The 13737-nt window shown below is 43.8% G+C and overlaps 2 protein-coding genes across 5 annotated transcripts; both read right to left on the bottom strand.

The window, feature by feature from the left end:
- Positions 1–853: 853 nt before the first annotated feature.
- Positions 854–3888, bottom strand: mylz3 (myosin, light polypeptide 3, skeletal muscle). Its single transcript, XM_084346658.1, has 6 exons — positions 3754–3888; positions 3286–3313; positions 1996–2139; positions 1640–1810; positions 1463–1540; positions 854–1369 (listed from the first exon to the last, which is right to left on the bottom strand). Exons 1-6 carry the CDS (start codon positions 3754–3756, stop codon positions 1341–1343), a joined length of 453 nt encoding a protein of 150 aa, XP_084202784.1. The 5' UTR covers positions 3757–3888; the 3' UTR covers positions 854–1340.
- Positions 3889–5917: 2029 nt separating this feature from the next.
- Positions 5918–13464, bottom strand: lancl1 (LanC antibiotic synthetase component C-like 1 (bacterial)). Of its 4 annotated transcripts, XM_084346656.1 has the most exons (11): positions 13364–13464; positions 12873–12996; positions 12667–12784; positions 11719–11929; positions 11471–11618; positions 10982–11128; positions 10140–10322; positions 9815–9991; positions 8371–8443; positions 7498–7588; positions 5918–6877 (listed from the first exon to the last, which is right to left on the bottom strand). In XM_084346656.1, exons 2-10 carry the CDS (start codon positions 12957–12959, stop codon positions 7512–7514), a joined length of 1221 nt encoding a protein of 406 aa, XP_084202782.1. In that variant the 5' UTR covers positions 12960–12996; positions 13364–13464; the 3' UTR covers positions 5918–6877; positions 7498–7511. The 4 variants fall into 4 exon arrangements, with proteins under 4 accessions (XP_084202782.1, XP_084202779.1, XP_084202781.1 ...); XM_084346653.1 differs by lacking the exon at positions 5918–6877 and having other exon boundaries at positions 6935–7588; XM_084346655.1 differs by lacking the exons at positions 5918–6877; positions 13364–13464 and adding an exon at positions 13340–13362 and having other exon boundaries at positions 6935–7588.
- Between the last annotated feature and the right edge of the window lie 273 nt (positions 13465–13737).

The following is a 13737-nucleotide window of genomic DNA, read 5'->3' on the forward strand; positions in this document are numbered from 1 at the left end:
CGAGTGTTTGTTTCTTATTTATAAATTGTTATGTCATGATTATGTAGTAACATTTATTTATGTTACTATTATGAATGACACAAATGACTCTCCCCTTTAAAATAAACTGTGTGTGAAACATTTTATTTTTATTTCTTAAAGAGGAAGAATTAAAAAGCACATTTATGGCACTTAAAAATAAACCACCTTTTTCCTTCTCTTGTATAATCAATACAATTATTTCAATTGCCAGAGATAATGCTGCCATTTTTTGACAGTTTTGTGTGTCATATGTGTGATTGTCATGTCTTTTGTATATGTTTTTAAATAAAAAAGCAAATCATAGCGTTCTATAAACGGCACAGTCTGGATAAAATATTCCAAACAGCACAAATTCAGATTACAATATAACCTTAAAGATAGAAAATTAGATTTCAAAGGTGCACTTTGTAGTTTTAGAGAAGAAATTCAAACTCAGGAATATTTATTTTTTCCATAAGACTGTTGTAGCTGGAAAGGTGGCAGGGTCCGCCACATATAAACAGAGTACAACAGTTTGTTTATTCAGTTAATTCAGAAGAGTTTGTCTCATTTAGTTTGTTTAGGCATAAAAAATAATCAGTCAATAAAGATGTTTCGCTTCTGATTAACATTTTCTTCCCCAAAACTACAGACTGTACCTTTAAATATGCTTTAATTAAGTTGTTAAACACCATTTTATTAGTTTTCTTTCATTCTTTTATTATATAAAAATGCATTTCTGTCCAGAATAAATGTCATATTCTACAAAAATGTCGAGTTAAACTCCTCGTACATGTGCAGAAAACTTGGGCCTACGTGGTCAATGAAGGATCAAGAATCAACACAGGTGGGATGTACTTTGGAAAAGTTTATTCTGACATGAACAGAGTGACAATAAATAAAACTTTTCAGGGAAGCGGGGAGACTTTTGGCGGTCTATCCACGACCATTCTCCAGCACCTTTGGCATTGCTGGGCCAGTGATGGCGTGACTGAATGAGGTGGCGGTGGGAAGGGAGGGATCTACCCTCACTTGATGAGCGGTTGCCCCTTTTCCCCCGTTCCTCACCCCATGCGGCATGTGGAGACGTGCCCCGGTGGGGGGGAGGGTAGAGGCCGAGTGATGGAGGGGTCTACGGTGTAGAGGTGATGGTGGCGTCCCGAGAGAGGGAGGAGGGCGTTTGAGACGAAATGGAAAGGAAAACAAAATAAAACAACAAGATGGGTTTGCTTCAACATCCCTTGTACATAGTCCTTGTCTTTCCTTGGTTGGTCTTTGACAACAGTGTAGATGTCCTGAACACCGTCGGGCTGTTCTTCAGCACTCCTGCTGCCGGCCTCTTACACAGACATGATGTGCTTGACGAAAGCTGGAGAAAGACGAACCCATTTGTTAAAATCCTTGATGTAATATTAAAAAAAAAAATAAGACACAGAGGGAATGCAGGGAAGTTAAAGCTTACCCTCATAGTGCACACTGCCGTTCTCGTCCTCCTGACCGGCCATGAGGGCATCGATCTCGGCCTCGGTCATCTTCTCTCCTGTGGAGGCGTGAGGATCCGTGTCATGTCTCCATTTCACATACTCTGCATGCTAAGCAAACTATATGTGTTGCGCTTCTATATTTGGCGAAGACTCACCCAGGGTGGACAGCACGATGCGCAGCTCAGCGCCCATGACTGTGCCGTTGCCCTCCTTGTCGAAGACGCGCAGACCCTCAACGTAGTCGTCGTAGGTACCCTTCGCCAAGGCGTCGACTTCCTTCAGCATGGGCAGGAAAGCCTCGAAGTTGAGCCTCTTGTTGGCCATGTCTGGTGGAAAAAAGGTCACGACGAGGGCGACGTTACCAAACACGCAGTTTGTTTAAGTCTGCTTCCTTTTAATGTTTCAGGATCAAAGGGAGCTCGGGGAAGGCTTTGTAACCTCTGAGATAAAAGATACTTCAGGGTTTTTTTTTTTATCTTTACATTTACGTCTGTAAGCGATGACTTCTTACCGTCGGCGCTGGGGTTGCCCAGAATCTTTACAACGTCCTTGTTGGTGGGATTCTGGCCCAGAGCGCGCATGATGTCAGCAACCTGGTTAAAGGCCACCTGGGTGTCACCGACTCTGTCAAAGAGACCGAAAGCCTCCTTGAAGTCTGGAGAGTCGAGAGAGAAACTTTTTGAGTTACAGAGCACTGACACAAAGACATGGTAACATTTCAAGTAAAGATATTTTGGGGTTTTCTATCCTTTCTATTAGAGTCTACTGCAGCTATGTTGATGCAGGAGAAGCCGCATACTTCCGTCATTGTGAGCAGCTAACAGGGAGCGACAGCTGTACCCGAGCGGGGACTAGGGAAGGAAGCGACTGGGGCCTCGAACAAAGGTTAGCTATTTCTATGAATCCTACCAACAGGCCAGCTCAAAGTGACCTTTTTGAAAAGATTAATGCTCTTGCGTGGCTTCTGAACAGCAGCAGCAGGAACAGCTGTAGCAACTCCTCCCCCACCTCCACCCTCCAAACCTCCACCCCTCTCCATTCCTGCCTCCACTTGCATTTGGGAGGAATTTAGGGGCAAGCAAACCGATACACCCCGACACAGTACCCCCCAGGCCATATAGAGGCATGGATCTTGTCGAGTTAAACATGAGAATGCTGACTGCGACGTAATCAACACCTTTGCGTTTATATATGCTACGTGCGGTATAAATGAACCACAACGTGCAGAAACAGCATTTTCTACGTCCCCTTCTTTCTTTTTTCTGGTGCCAAATTGAAGGTGAACTTGACAGGATGCCCAATTCGACATATAACACAAGAATGGAAAAGTAAAGTGGCGTACCCCCATTGGAAGAAGCCACAACAAATGGGTCATATTTTGTAGAGGACACGTCTTTCAGCGCCGAACACAAGGTTGGGGATTGGTACTAGTTTGGACACCTTATGTAAGGGGATGCCTGCGTCTTGAACCTTGGCCCGGGGATTAACACCTCTGCCATGCAAGGCCCACTGGAGGCTCGCAAGACAAGGCCGGCCTCGGCTTAGAATAGACATATCTCAAATCCTCCTCGACAACTGGACAAATCCCTGGAATGGCATGTCCTAACAGTCGTCTTCAGTCTCATACCTACTTCCACCTTTTAGCGGTTACTTTGGACTAACGGTTCGAGCCTGCAGCTGCTCTAAGATGTTTGTTTGGTGGGACAACTGCGGGGAAGACGGGGCTATCGGAGGGCGTAACCTCTCCTGAATGACGATGAGAGAGCGGGATTTTATTTGTGTTGCCGTTAACTTTACTTACCCTCAATCTGGTCGGCGCTGAACTCGGTCTGTCACATGGGAACACACAAACGAAACGGGACATTCACGAAACACATGAACACACAGAACACAGAGAAAATGGAAACAGATGATTTATGAGTACAGAAGTTCATTTCATGTATGATTTTTTGAATAATTAACGCAGCAAACTGACAAAAACTGCAGTAAACACATGCTGGATGGTGAAATTATAGGTTTTTCTTGCTTTTTTTTTTTAGATATAAACCTAGAAATCTGGATGTATTTCCTGCCGTAGCAAAAAAAAAAATGCAAGTCTTGATTTCTCTTCCAACAATTTGCCAAACAAAATCCCAATTTTGGGCTTATTTTCAAAGAGCTGGTATCCAAACCCACGCCATGTCCCTGGCAGTGAAAGAAAAAAAAAAAAAAGTATCTCCATCGGCCCACCCAAAGACGTCCAGAAACAAGATTTTTTTTTAGTACACACCATTTTGGAGAGGAGCTGGAGCTGGAGGAAAGAAAGGAGAAGAGATGCTGGAGTCCCAAGACAGAGTGGTCCTGGGCCATGGTCGAAGCCCCCTCTTATTTATCCCGGGCTTGTGATGTCACGTATGCTAATGGGGCGGATCAGATGACACGCTGGAACATCTTTAACTTTCTTAGGGCACACGGAGAGGAGAGCAGAGGGAGTCGGCCTTTAGAAGGGGACAGGGGTATTTTTAGAAGAAGAAATAAGTGATCGAGACTCTTTGTGTCGCGTTCGCCCCGAGAAGTTTTTGAACTAACTTCTTACGAGGAATGAAACGCTTTCTTTTGACTCGATGTTGAAAGTTTTTATGGGCTCGCAGGAGATGTTGAGCCGTGGATGAAAATTGAGAAAAACTCGGCTACCTAGTGGCCCACTTCAAGGAGGGCTCCGAGCCCAGAGAGAGATCGTTTACAAGGTGGTATTTTTAAACACGAGCCTTCTCCTCCTCCTCTTATGGTGAAATAACAGCGGGGTGAAAAAAGTGTTTGAAAAGCTGATTCCATTCAGAAGTATGACGCAAGTCAGCGGCGTCGATTTTGGGCTGTTTTGCTTCCGTAACGCGTCTTTTCTTTTGCACTCGTGGAAAGAAAATGTGCATAAATACACATTTATGTGTTTGTTTCAGTTCAGATCTTCGTGCAACGTAGAAAATATTTATTATATTCAAGCATAAACCTGTGATACATAAAGAGATATAATGTATAAATTGGACCCTACATTTCTTTGTCTAAAAAATGTACTTAATTTCTAAAATAGTGCGGATCAATAACGGGACAGAACTCTAGCTGGGTCGGTTTGACCTCAGTGCTGCTGGGTTGCGTATTTGACCCAACCTAGTGAGCGAAAATAACTCTCTTGCTGGGTTGAATATTACCAAGACACTCGGTTTAAAGTGTTTCTACTGCACTTCAGCAGCTTTTACATGAACATAACTTTTTTAATTTATTCCCATCTGTATTCTGAAGGTTTTCACAGAGGAGGTTTGTTCATGGATCATTCATCAGCTGATTTATTGATTGTTTTTATGGTTGCTTACATTATTTTCTGATTTATGGAGTGAAGAAAAAAAAAAAAAGATATCCAAAATTCCCTCTGTAAAAACCTCCGACTCTAATATGTCAACAAAATAAACAAGACCTTTAAATGGACTTGTACAATGAACATATACGCAATAAAGACAGTCCAAAAGTTAATAGTTTTTAAATTCAACACTGTAACACTTAATGTGTATTGATGAACAAGTCTTTTCTGTTCACTCTGTGCAGCTGAATGAAGAGACGATCGCATTGGAGTGAAATTGAGGTTATAAACTGATCAGAAAAGGTGAAATCATGCAGAAGTAAAGACTTAATTACATCAACTCTGGAGGTTAAATGACCGGAGCACGGAGCTGCTCCATCAGAGCTCTCCATGGTGCTGACGGCAACATCAAACATCAAATCTATTATTAATGCAGCAGAGGTATCAACACAACTGTAGGAAATATAGTTGAAATAACACACACGTATTATATTAAATCAAGGTCATTTTACTAGCTGTACCTGCAGACTTTGTAATGTGCTTTTAGCAGGAAAAGTCTTTTTTCTGTCTTTAATGGGCCAAAAAATAAAGCTGCAATTATTAGTCGATTAATTAATTAAAATGAGTGATTGTTTCAGCCATTTTTTCCATGTTTCACCTTCTAAAATGTGAGAATATGCTGCTTTTCTTTACCATTTATGACATTAAATGAAGAATATTTGGGTTTTGGACTGGATGTTGGGCAAAAGTAGTAATTTGAAGATGTCACTTTGGCGTCTGAGAAACTGTGACAAGCCTTTTTTGGCATTTTTTAAACATTTTATAGACTAAACAATCGAACCATCATGAAAATAATCGGTTTAATCTAGAATGAAAATGATCGTGAGGTGCAGCTGTAATCAAACACCTTTGGCAGCTTGAAAGTCTTCAATCATCACGTCAGAAAAGTAAATACTTGTGTTCTTTTTGTAGTATAAAAATGTGTTTTGTAAGAAATGTTTGTTTTCCCTTCAGAGTTTTCTTCAAAGGACAGAAACAGATTCAAGATTCGAGCTTGATTCTCTTTGACAAAATGAAATTAGAGAGATTAGACTTCACAAAATCACCATTAATGACCTTTTATTTGTCAAATTTCAGACATTTTAAGGACCTGCAGACGACTTGTAATTGCTGTTGTAAGCCCGCTGCCGGACTCTAAGCTGTCATCGGCTCTGTAACACACAGCGGCGATGTCCCACAGCGACAGGGCACGAAGGGAAAGAGCTGCTGGAGGACATTTGTGAGAACCACAGTGAAAGACATGTCCGGCTGACCACTCCCCCGCACAGATGAGCTCTATTTTTACTCCCGTTCCTGCCCGAGGTGTTCGGTTTCTCCTACGCTAGCTGGGCTGCCTCCGTGGAGAGAAAGGGGGAGGGTTGGAGGAGAAAATGGACGCTCGCTCTCTGCTTCTCAAGACCCTCTGATAGAGTAACCACCTCCCCAACTTCCCCACCTCCTCTGCCAACCTTGCTCTTTAGCCCCTCCGAGACCTCCAGCTGGCGCCAGGTCATAACGAAGCATGAGGGGGGCTTAAAAAAGAGCGGTGGCATTGTGTCGCCGCTTGGTTTTCGGGGGTGTTACGTGAGCCTTATTTGGAATAGACAGCAGAGCGATTGAGCCAAGTGGCCCACGGAGGACGGGAAGGGACGAGGGGGGTTTCAGACACTTTGGTTGCCAGATACGTGCCTGAAAACCCTCCTTCTGGCTACAGAACTTCTGGTGTTTATATCTTATTTTAAATGACACATTTCCGTGCTATTCCCAACATTATAAAGTCAATATATTCACATTTTTAGACTGCTCTTCTGCCATATTCGTGTCTCAAATCGATATGGAAAAATTCATCCAGATTAGCATAAAATCTGACTGTAAAATAACCTATTCATGAGGACGACAACGCTCGAAGGTGAGTCCCTTTTCGGTTGCCAAAGAATGAGCTCGGTTTTGCCAAGTGGAGGGTCAATCGTCTGATATTCATTTACATGACTCTCTGCTCCCTCCTTGTGGCCGTTTGTCGCCGCTGCAGAGTCACACCAAGACAAGAAGCAGAAGGTAAAATTCACAACAGAGCAGCGGCAGCTGTAAAAAGACACATGATTTATTGCTCAGACAGTGCAAAGGACAGGCAACAGTTTACACTCTGGGGGTTAATCCCTTAACACATGACACAGCCTTTACTCTTTTATATTTAGTACATTGGAACGAGCTTTGCTGTTGACAAGAGCAAACTAAAGCATCCATGTCCTTTTTTTTTTTTTTTAACAAACCTAAGTTTATAAAGTATATAGGTACTAACAAAAACACAATTTTAATTTCCCCACAATTAAAAAATTGAAAACTACTTTCCTCACAGTTTTGCTTAAACCCTCAAACAACAAAATCTGAGCAGGAATTAATAAAGCAAAGAGTTACATTTATACACAAAAAAAAAACTAGAGAAGCTCTCCCTGCAGACGCATCTTCAAGATAATTATGCATTTGAGCCGTGAGTGTTGGAATTATCCCGTTAATAATACGTCCCAGAAGAGAAAGAGCAGGAACAACATGGCACGACATGAAGTGTTTTCATGCAGAGAGCGAGAAGTGTGCGTCTTCTTCCGGGTTGTGTTTTCCCCCGCAGTGTGGGTGGGGAGGGGCTACCTGTGGGGAGACGTTTACACCTCGAAGCAGGGGAACCTCGCTCTCATCGGGTCCAGGAGGTCGGCCAAGAAGTAGATGGTGCCGGCCATGCCTGGAAACAGGAAGTGGAGGAGGCGACAGAAACACAAAAACGCTTAAATACGACATGATATTGGATCGTTTTCAGTTCAGTTAACGGTATTTTTTATTACCAGTGTGATTTCTCTGATTCCAGCTTCTTAAATGTGAATATTTTCTATTTTCTGGACGATGCGACTGAATTTGAGAAACTAGGAGCACCTGTGTGACTTATAAATGTATCCTACTTCACCTTTAAAATAAATCGGAACATTGTTATTTCTGTAAATTGTCTTTTTATTACCAATTGATGCAGTTAAGGTGCTAAAAGTATGAATATATTGCGCTTCTTCATTTTGTGCCTGTGCTCCTAATATTTTCAGTTTCAGGAGCACCAGTGCCAAGAGTGGAAAAAGCTGGTCTGGAGCCCTGACATGACATCTGAGGACGTCATTTTAGGCACAGATTGGCATTTTTAACCATTATCTTACTACTAAACCACTAAAATAATCGTTAGTTGCAGCCGTATTCACTTGTATAGCTTCCTCAGTGTGATTTACGTGAGGTGTCGCCTGCTGCCTGAAACGCTGGTGCATCAGAACATCAGTAGCTGAGACGTGATGCAACACGGCGACTGCAGCAGTGTCGAATATCACGACGACAGAGGACGAACACAATAATCAAACTGCTTCATCACAGGGCTGTTTTGGTTCGATTACAGTGAGTCGGCTCTTTGTTGAGGATATCTGGAACAAAACCAAGCATTTTAATAACAGGATCATTTTTCGTCGTGTGGGACGTGTCATCACAGATTACCTTCAAACAGGGAGAAGGGAGTGTCGGGCGTTCGGCATCCATGTCTGCCGTAGTTCATGCACCAGTCTGCAAACTGTGGGGACGGAGAGAGAGAGAGTGTCATAACAGCACTGTGGACCCGAGCTGAGCCGTCCCGGGAGAACAGCGAGCAATGTCAACAACTGCTAAAAATTGTGCTCCGCTCAGTGAAATCCCAGCATCTGTCGAGGTATCAGATTATGACCACAATGTCACTCTGTTGCACTGGGAGCATGTAGCAGAGCTCAGAAAAGACATCTGAAGGGCCTATTTCTGTCCGCTATGAATAGATTCATATTAATGACAGTACACGTGGGACGAGAGCCACCTGGACCGGATCCAACAGAGAGCTCGGCTTTGACAGGGACTCGCACCGACAGCTCCCAACCTATTGTCAATAAACATAAAAGCCCCCCGACGCTCACACGCCCCGAGTTTCTGGCATCATTTTCTATTTTAATGCAGGCGAGAGGCCAACTGTGCTGAGAACTAACTTTAATATGACTTTCACCATCAAAGTCAAACGTACAGCAGGTTCATGTGAGATATTTTAATTTTGTTTACAGGGAAAGTTTAATCATTTAGATTTCAGCCTGTGGCCCTTTGCTGCAAGTCCTCCCGCACTTCAAGTCTAACTCTCCAAACTTTCCTAACAGAAATTAAGACTAAATTAAGACAATAAAACAAACATACGGAAGGCATTATGCAGTCTCGTCTGGGAAAGAACAGCATTTCCTCCCATTTTAGAGAGGACAAAAACAAGATGGATGATAGAAAGGACTCTGATCAAAAGAAAATAAATGAAAAAATAAGATTTAGAGGAACGGTTCACCCAACAATTAAATTCAGGCATTATCTACTCATGCTGATGCAGTTTCATAGACCACACAACATTTCTGGAGCTTCACAGCTTTCTCCCAAACAACTGAAGTGGATGGGGACTTAAAAAAATCATAGAATAGCCCCATAAAGATCGTTTTTCTTTTTTACACCCTGGATGTGCGGTCTAGCTCGTGTACCCACTTCAGACGGGATGCACGCTAACGCTTTTAGCTTAGCGGCTACAGTGAAGATTTCAGCTTAAAAAGGGAGCAAATAACATCTTTTTAAATCAATTTGGGCTCTCGGGGCTTCTCAAGACTTGGATTATGCCGGAAAAGCTTCACCCGACTTTGTATCAGCACGAGGTGAACCATCGCAAGTAAATAAAGCGTTAAAAAACTCTTCTTCCGCCCACCGAGATAACAAAAACAACCCATAATCATAATCTCTCGCCGTCAAACTGCTGAGGCAATAACGGCCGCTAATTAAGATGGATGCACCGCAGGAGTGCCGCGATTAATATGTGCGCTTGTTTGATCACTGCAACGGGCTGCTGCATGTTTCACACTGATTTCATTACGGAGTCTCTTTCATGTGCTCTCACCACGCAGGCTCTGTAGAGGTGCTTGGGGTCCCGAGTGTGCCGGTAGAGGGCCAGGAAGGTGTAGGCGTTGCCCGCCGCGCCGTGACACAGGCCGTAGCCCTTCTTCAGCAAGCCGTAGTGCCACACCACCTCTCCGCACTGCAGGGCTGCGTCCAGGTAGTGAGGCACCCCGAAGGCCTGGAGACAAAAGGACGAAGATGTCAGAATTTATGTTTTTTGCCAAACAAAAAGTGGCTCGACTTCACCACGAGATGGCACTGTGACCGTGTAAATAAATGACTCCATGGACGACCTTCTGTAACAGACATAAGGTGAGTGTGTTTACCCTGTACGCCTGCAGGAGCATGTAGACCACTCCAGGAGATCCGTGGCACCAGTGCACCAGCAGGTCGCGGTCGTCCCCGATGCAGGGAGGGTAGTTTCCGGAGGGGAACCTGAGGCGGCAGACGTGGTCGACGCTGGGCTTCACCAGCCTGTGCACGTACTCCTCCGAGCTGACGAAGCCTGGCTGAGGACGCAGAAGTGACAGGTGGAAACTTCAGTATCGTCTTAAAGCCTTTGTTTGGTCTTTGTCCACCTCAACCCCCCTTTTTTTGGCATTTTTCCATCTTTTCTTCCATTTTGTATTCATAAAACCACTCCCTCTCATCGGACCTACACAATCCCACAGAAGATATTCAGTTTATGGTCACGGAGGAGGAAAGAAACAAGAAAAGAGACACATTTAAGGAGCTGGAATGAGAGAATTTTGACTTTTTCTTCCTTAAAAACAACGACTCAAACTGATTAAACTGATTAAACTGTTAACAATTGTTGCTGCTCCAGTTAGTTGAACAAAATGAGTAATTCAAAACTTACATTTTGAGCATTAAACAGATAATCAAGGTTGAAAACGTCTGTTGATTTGCAGCCACACACTTCAATCATGCGTTTTTGCGTACGTGGATGTGTTTTTAATTGATATTTGGCATAAAAGGCTATTTCTGTTATAATGTGTCACATATTGAGCCAAATTAAGCTCCTTACAGGATTTATCCGGTCATGCGGGAATAATAATAATGAAACAGGAACGCTGTCCTATAAATTGGCCCCAAAAGCCTCCTAATATGTCCCATCGTAACTCTCGACTGAATAACGTTGTTGCGACGTGATCCGAGGCCGTTTTACCTGCATGAGATAATAGTAGATGCCGGCCAGGCCGTGGGCGGCGCCGACGTACTGCTCCTGGTACCACTCGTACATCAGGGGGCTCTGGTTCTGCACCCTGAACTTCCTGCTGAGGTGCTCGCCCGACACCAGCACGGACTCGCTGATCTAAGGAAGGAAACAACACATCCCGGCTCACAAACACACCTAATCTGTAAGAGTTAAAAGAAATCAATGGAGATGAATTAGAGCAATTTGGACATCGATATGTGCAAGAGTGAGCAAATTAGCAGCCGGCAGCGAATAAAGATCACCAGCGGTAGTCACCTAGAGGTTAGGGGAGCATTCTCCCGTATCCGTTTCCTCTCTTTTATCCAATTAGACTCATTCCTCTCTGCCTACGGTTGCTGTAGTTGTACGTAACGTTAAGGAAGTAAGACAAGGATTATAAAACGAAACCTTCTGTACGCCGTAACGTCTTTGCGAGACCGTCCCGTGTTTCGTACTCACCTGCTGGATGTACTGCAGCGGGATGCGGTCCTGCCCGAGCTGCTGGTTGATGAAGACGAGGGAGTAGAGGTATCCCATCCTCCCATAGAGCAGCTCATCAGGCAGCCCGCCTGAGCCTTTCACTACAGTCTGGTGAAACTGCAGCAGTCTGGAAGGAAAAGAAGGAGTCGCTCATTAAAAAAAATAAAAAAATGACACTTATCTTCATAAATATCTAGAGAGTTTGTATATATGTGTTCTAGACTGGCCTGTTGATGCACTCGTCGGTCTCTTGCACCCTCTGCAGGCGGTGGTAGACCACAGCAGCTACGGCCAGTGGTCCAGTATCCCCACACAGGAAGGTGATGTCATGACGTCGGGTCAGACACCTCAGACTGTGCTCAACGTATTCTAGAGCTTTCTGGAGACAGGAGGGGTTGTTGAAGACGTTGTGGAGGTGCAGGTAGAGTAGAGCGATACCTGTGGACAGATAATGGGGATTGACTGGTTTTATTTGACTATAAACTGAACATTGGACTGAAAAATTAGGCAATTTGGGGTTTTTTGACCGTCTTTCAAACAAAACCAGATGTGTAAGCAGCCAATTTTGGCTCGGGGAAACCTTGAGGGCAGTTTTTTATTACATTTTGACATTTTAAAGACCAAACTGGGGCGATTAATGAAAAATGAGCACACTTACAACCTTCACACTAGGCTGAAAAGTGTCTCAGATGCCTTACGGAGTCAATTTTTCAAACGCATGACCCTGAATTTCTTTGAATTCTCAGCAAATTGCGAGTATTTTGACAGATATTGCAATCACTGTCATTGAAAAACTAGTAAAATAATCATGATGTGGCATTTCTCCTGGTCTCTGCCAAACAAACATGATTTATTAAATACGGAGAAGGAGCTTTGTAGGCCGGAGCATCCCTGCAGCACTACAAAACCCCACTACAACGCTGTTCATCGACACGTTTCACCTTTTGCGGTTCTCGCGCTTTGAATATTGCACTTAGTCATAATGCGATTTGGATTATTTTGGACTCATTGTGCACAAAAAAACACCCAGAACATGTATATATAGGCCCAAAATGGGCGTTGGTAATGAGCACCACCATCATATGTACACATGCAGAGGCCTTTTCAGACCACTGCCATCCTTTTGCAATCACATGTCACTTGTAAAAGCCCAGGTGGTGTAACAGTGTCATCACCTGCCCAGCCGGTGTAACTGGTGCAATCTTTCGGGTCTGCAGACTTCAGCCCGTTCTCCATCACGGCCAACAGCTCGTTGATCTTCCCACTGAGCCGCTGGGCGAACTCTGATGTGATCTGCAGACAAAACGGACACGAAGATTAAAACCCTCACTGACTGCATCGCCCCTCACACACACGACAACACAACGCTACACACTCGTACCTTCCCATGATTGTCAAATAAAGCCTGTGTGCACTGAGGGCTCCCATCATAGTCGCCGTACGGATTCCTCAGAGCTCTGGTGTCCATTTTTCACAGCTTCACTGCAGCAATGCGATTAAAATATCTGCGTCACAGATGGAAAACATGAGACACAGGACAAAGACAAGACGAGCAGACGAAACACAAAGAGCTATCGATCATATATTTATATATAAAGCGATATAAAAACAGTAAACCGATCCTGCGGGCGTGCACACCCCCTCACTCAGACTAATAGCGGTTTAGCTTAGCTCGCTCCCTAGTTAGCTTACCTGCGACGCTAAAGCTAACGGCTAACGTTTGTTTGTACAGCTAGCGTCGCGGAATCAGAGGGGTGTCGAAAACAATCAATATATGTTCATAATATAAGATACATCGTCTGCTAAATGTCAGAAAGGAGGATACAACTCTAAAATGCAAACGCAGACCGATGGCTGTGATAACGGTTGTACCTCTGAGAGTGCTGCACTGTTGTCTCTTCTTCTTCGGCGATATATTTCCTGGCACTGCAGCGTCAGCCGGCGCGCTGCCGCCACCCTCTGTTCAGGAAGTGCAACTGCAGCCTGCGAAAACACTGAGGGGGAATGGTGGAAAATATGATTTAAAATAAGATAAAAAAAAGGGGCACAAAGTGAAAACAAATAATGCAAAATATAGGAAATATAACCAGTCATCGCCAGGAGAGAAGAAATGGCATTTTGAATGCATAGAAATGTGTCTTTCTTGAGGAAATGCATGTGCTTATATGCATAAAAACTACATTTTCAGAGGTAAGAGTCTATTCTGATGGGATGTACAGTTTTGAGGTACTTGTACTCCACCTGAG

This window comes from Pagrus pagrus (assembly GCF_965226575.1).
Source record: "Pagrus pagrus genome assembly, chromosome: 24".
NCBI lineage: Eukaryota > Metazoa > Chordata > Actinopteri > Spariformes > Sparidae > Pagrus > Pagrus pagrus.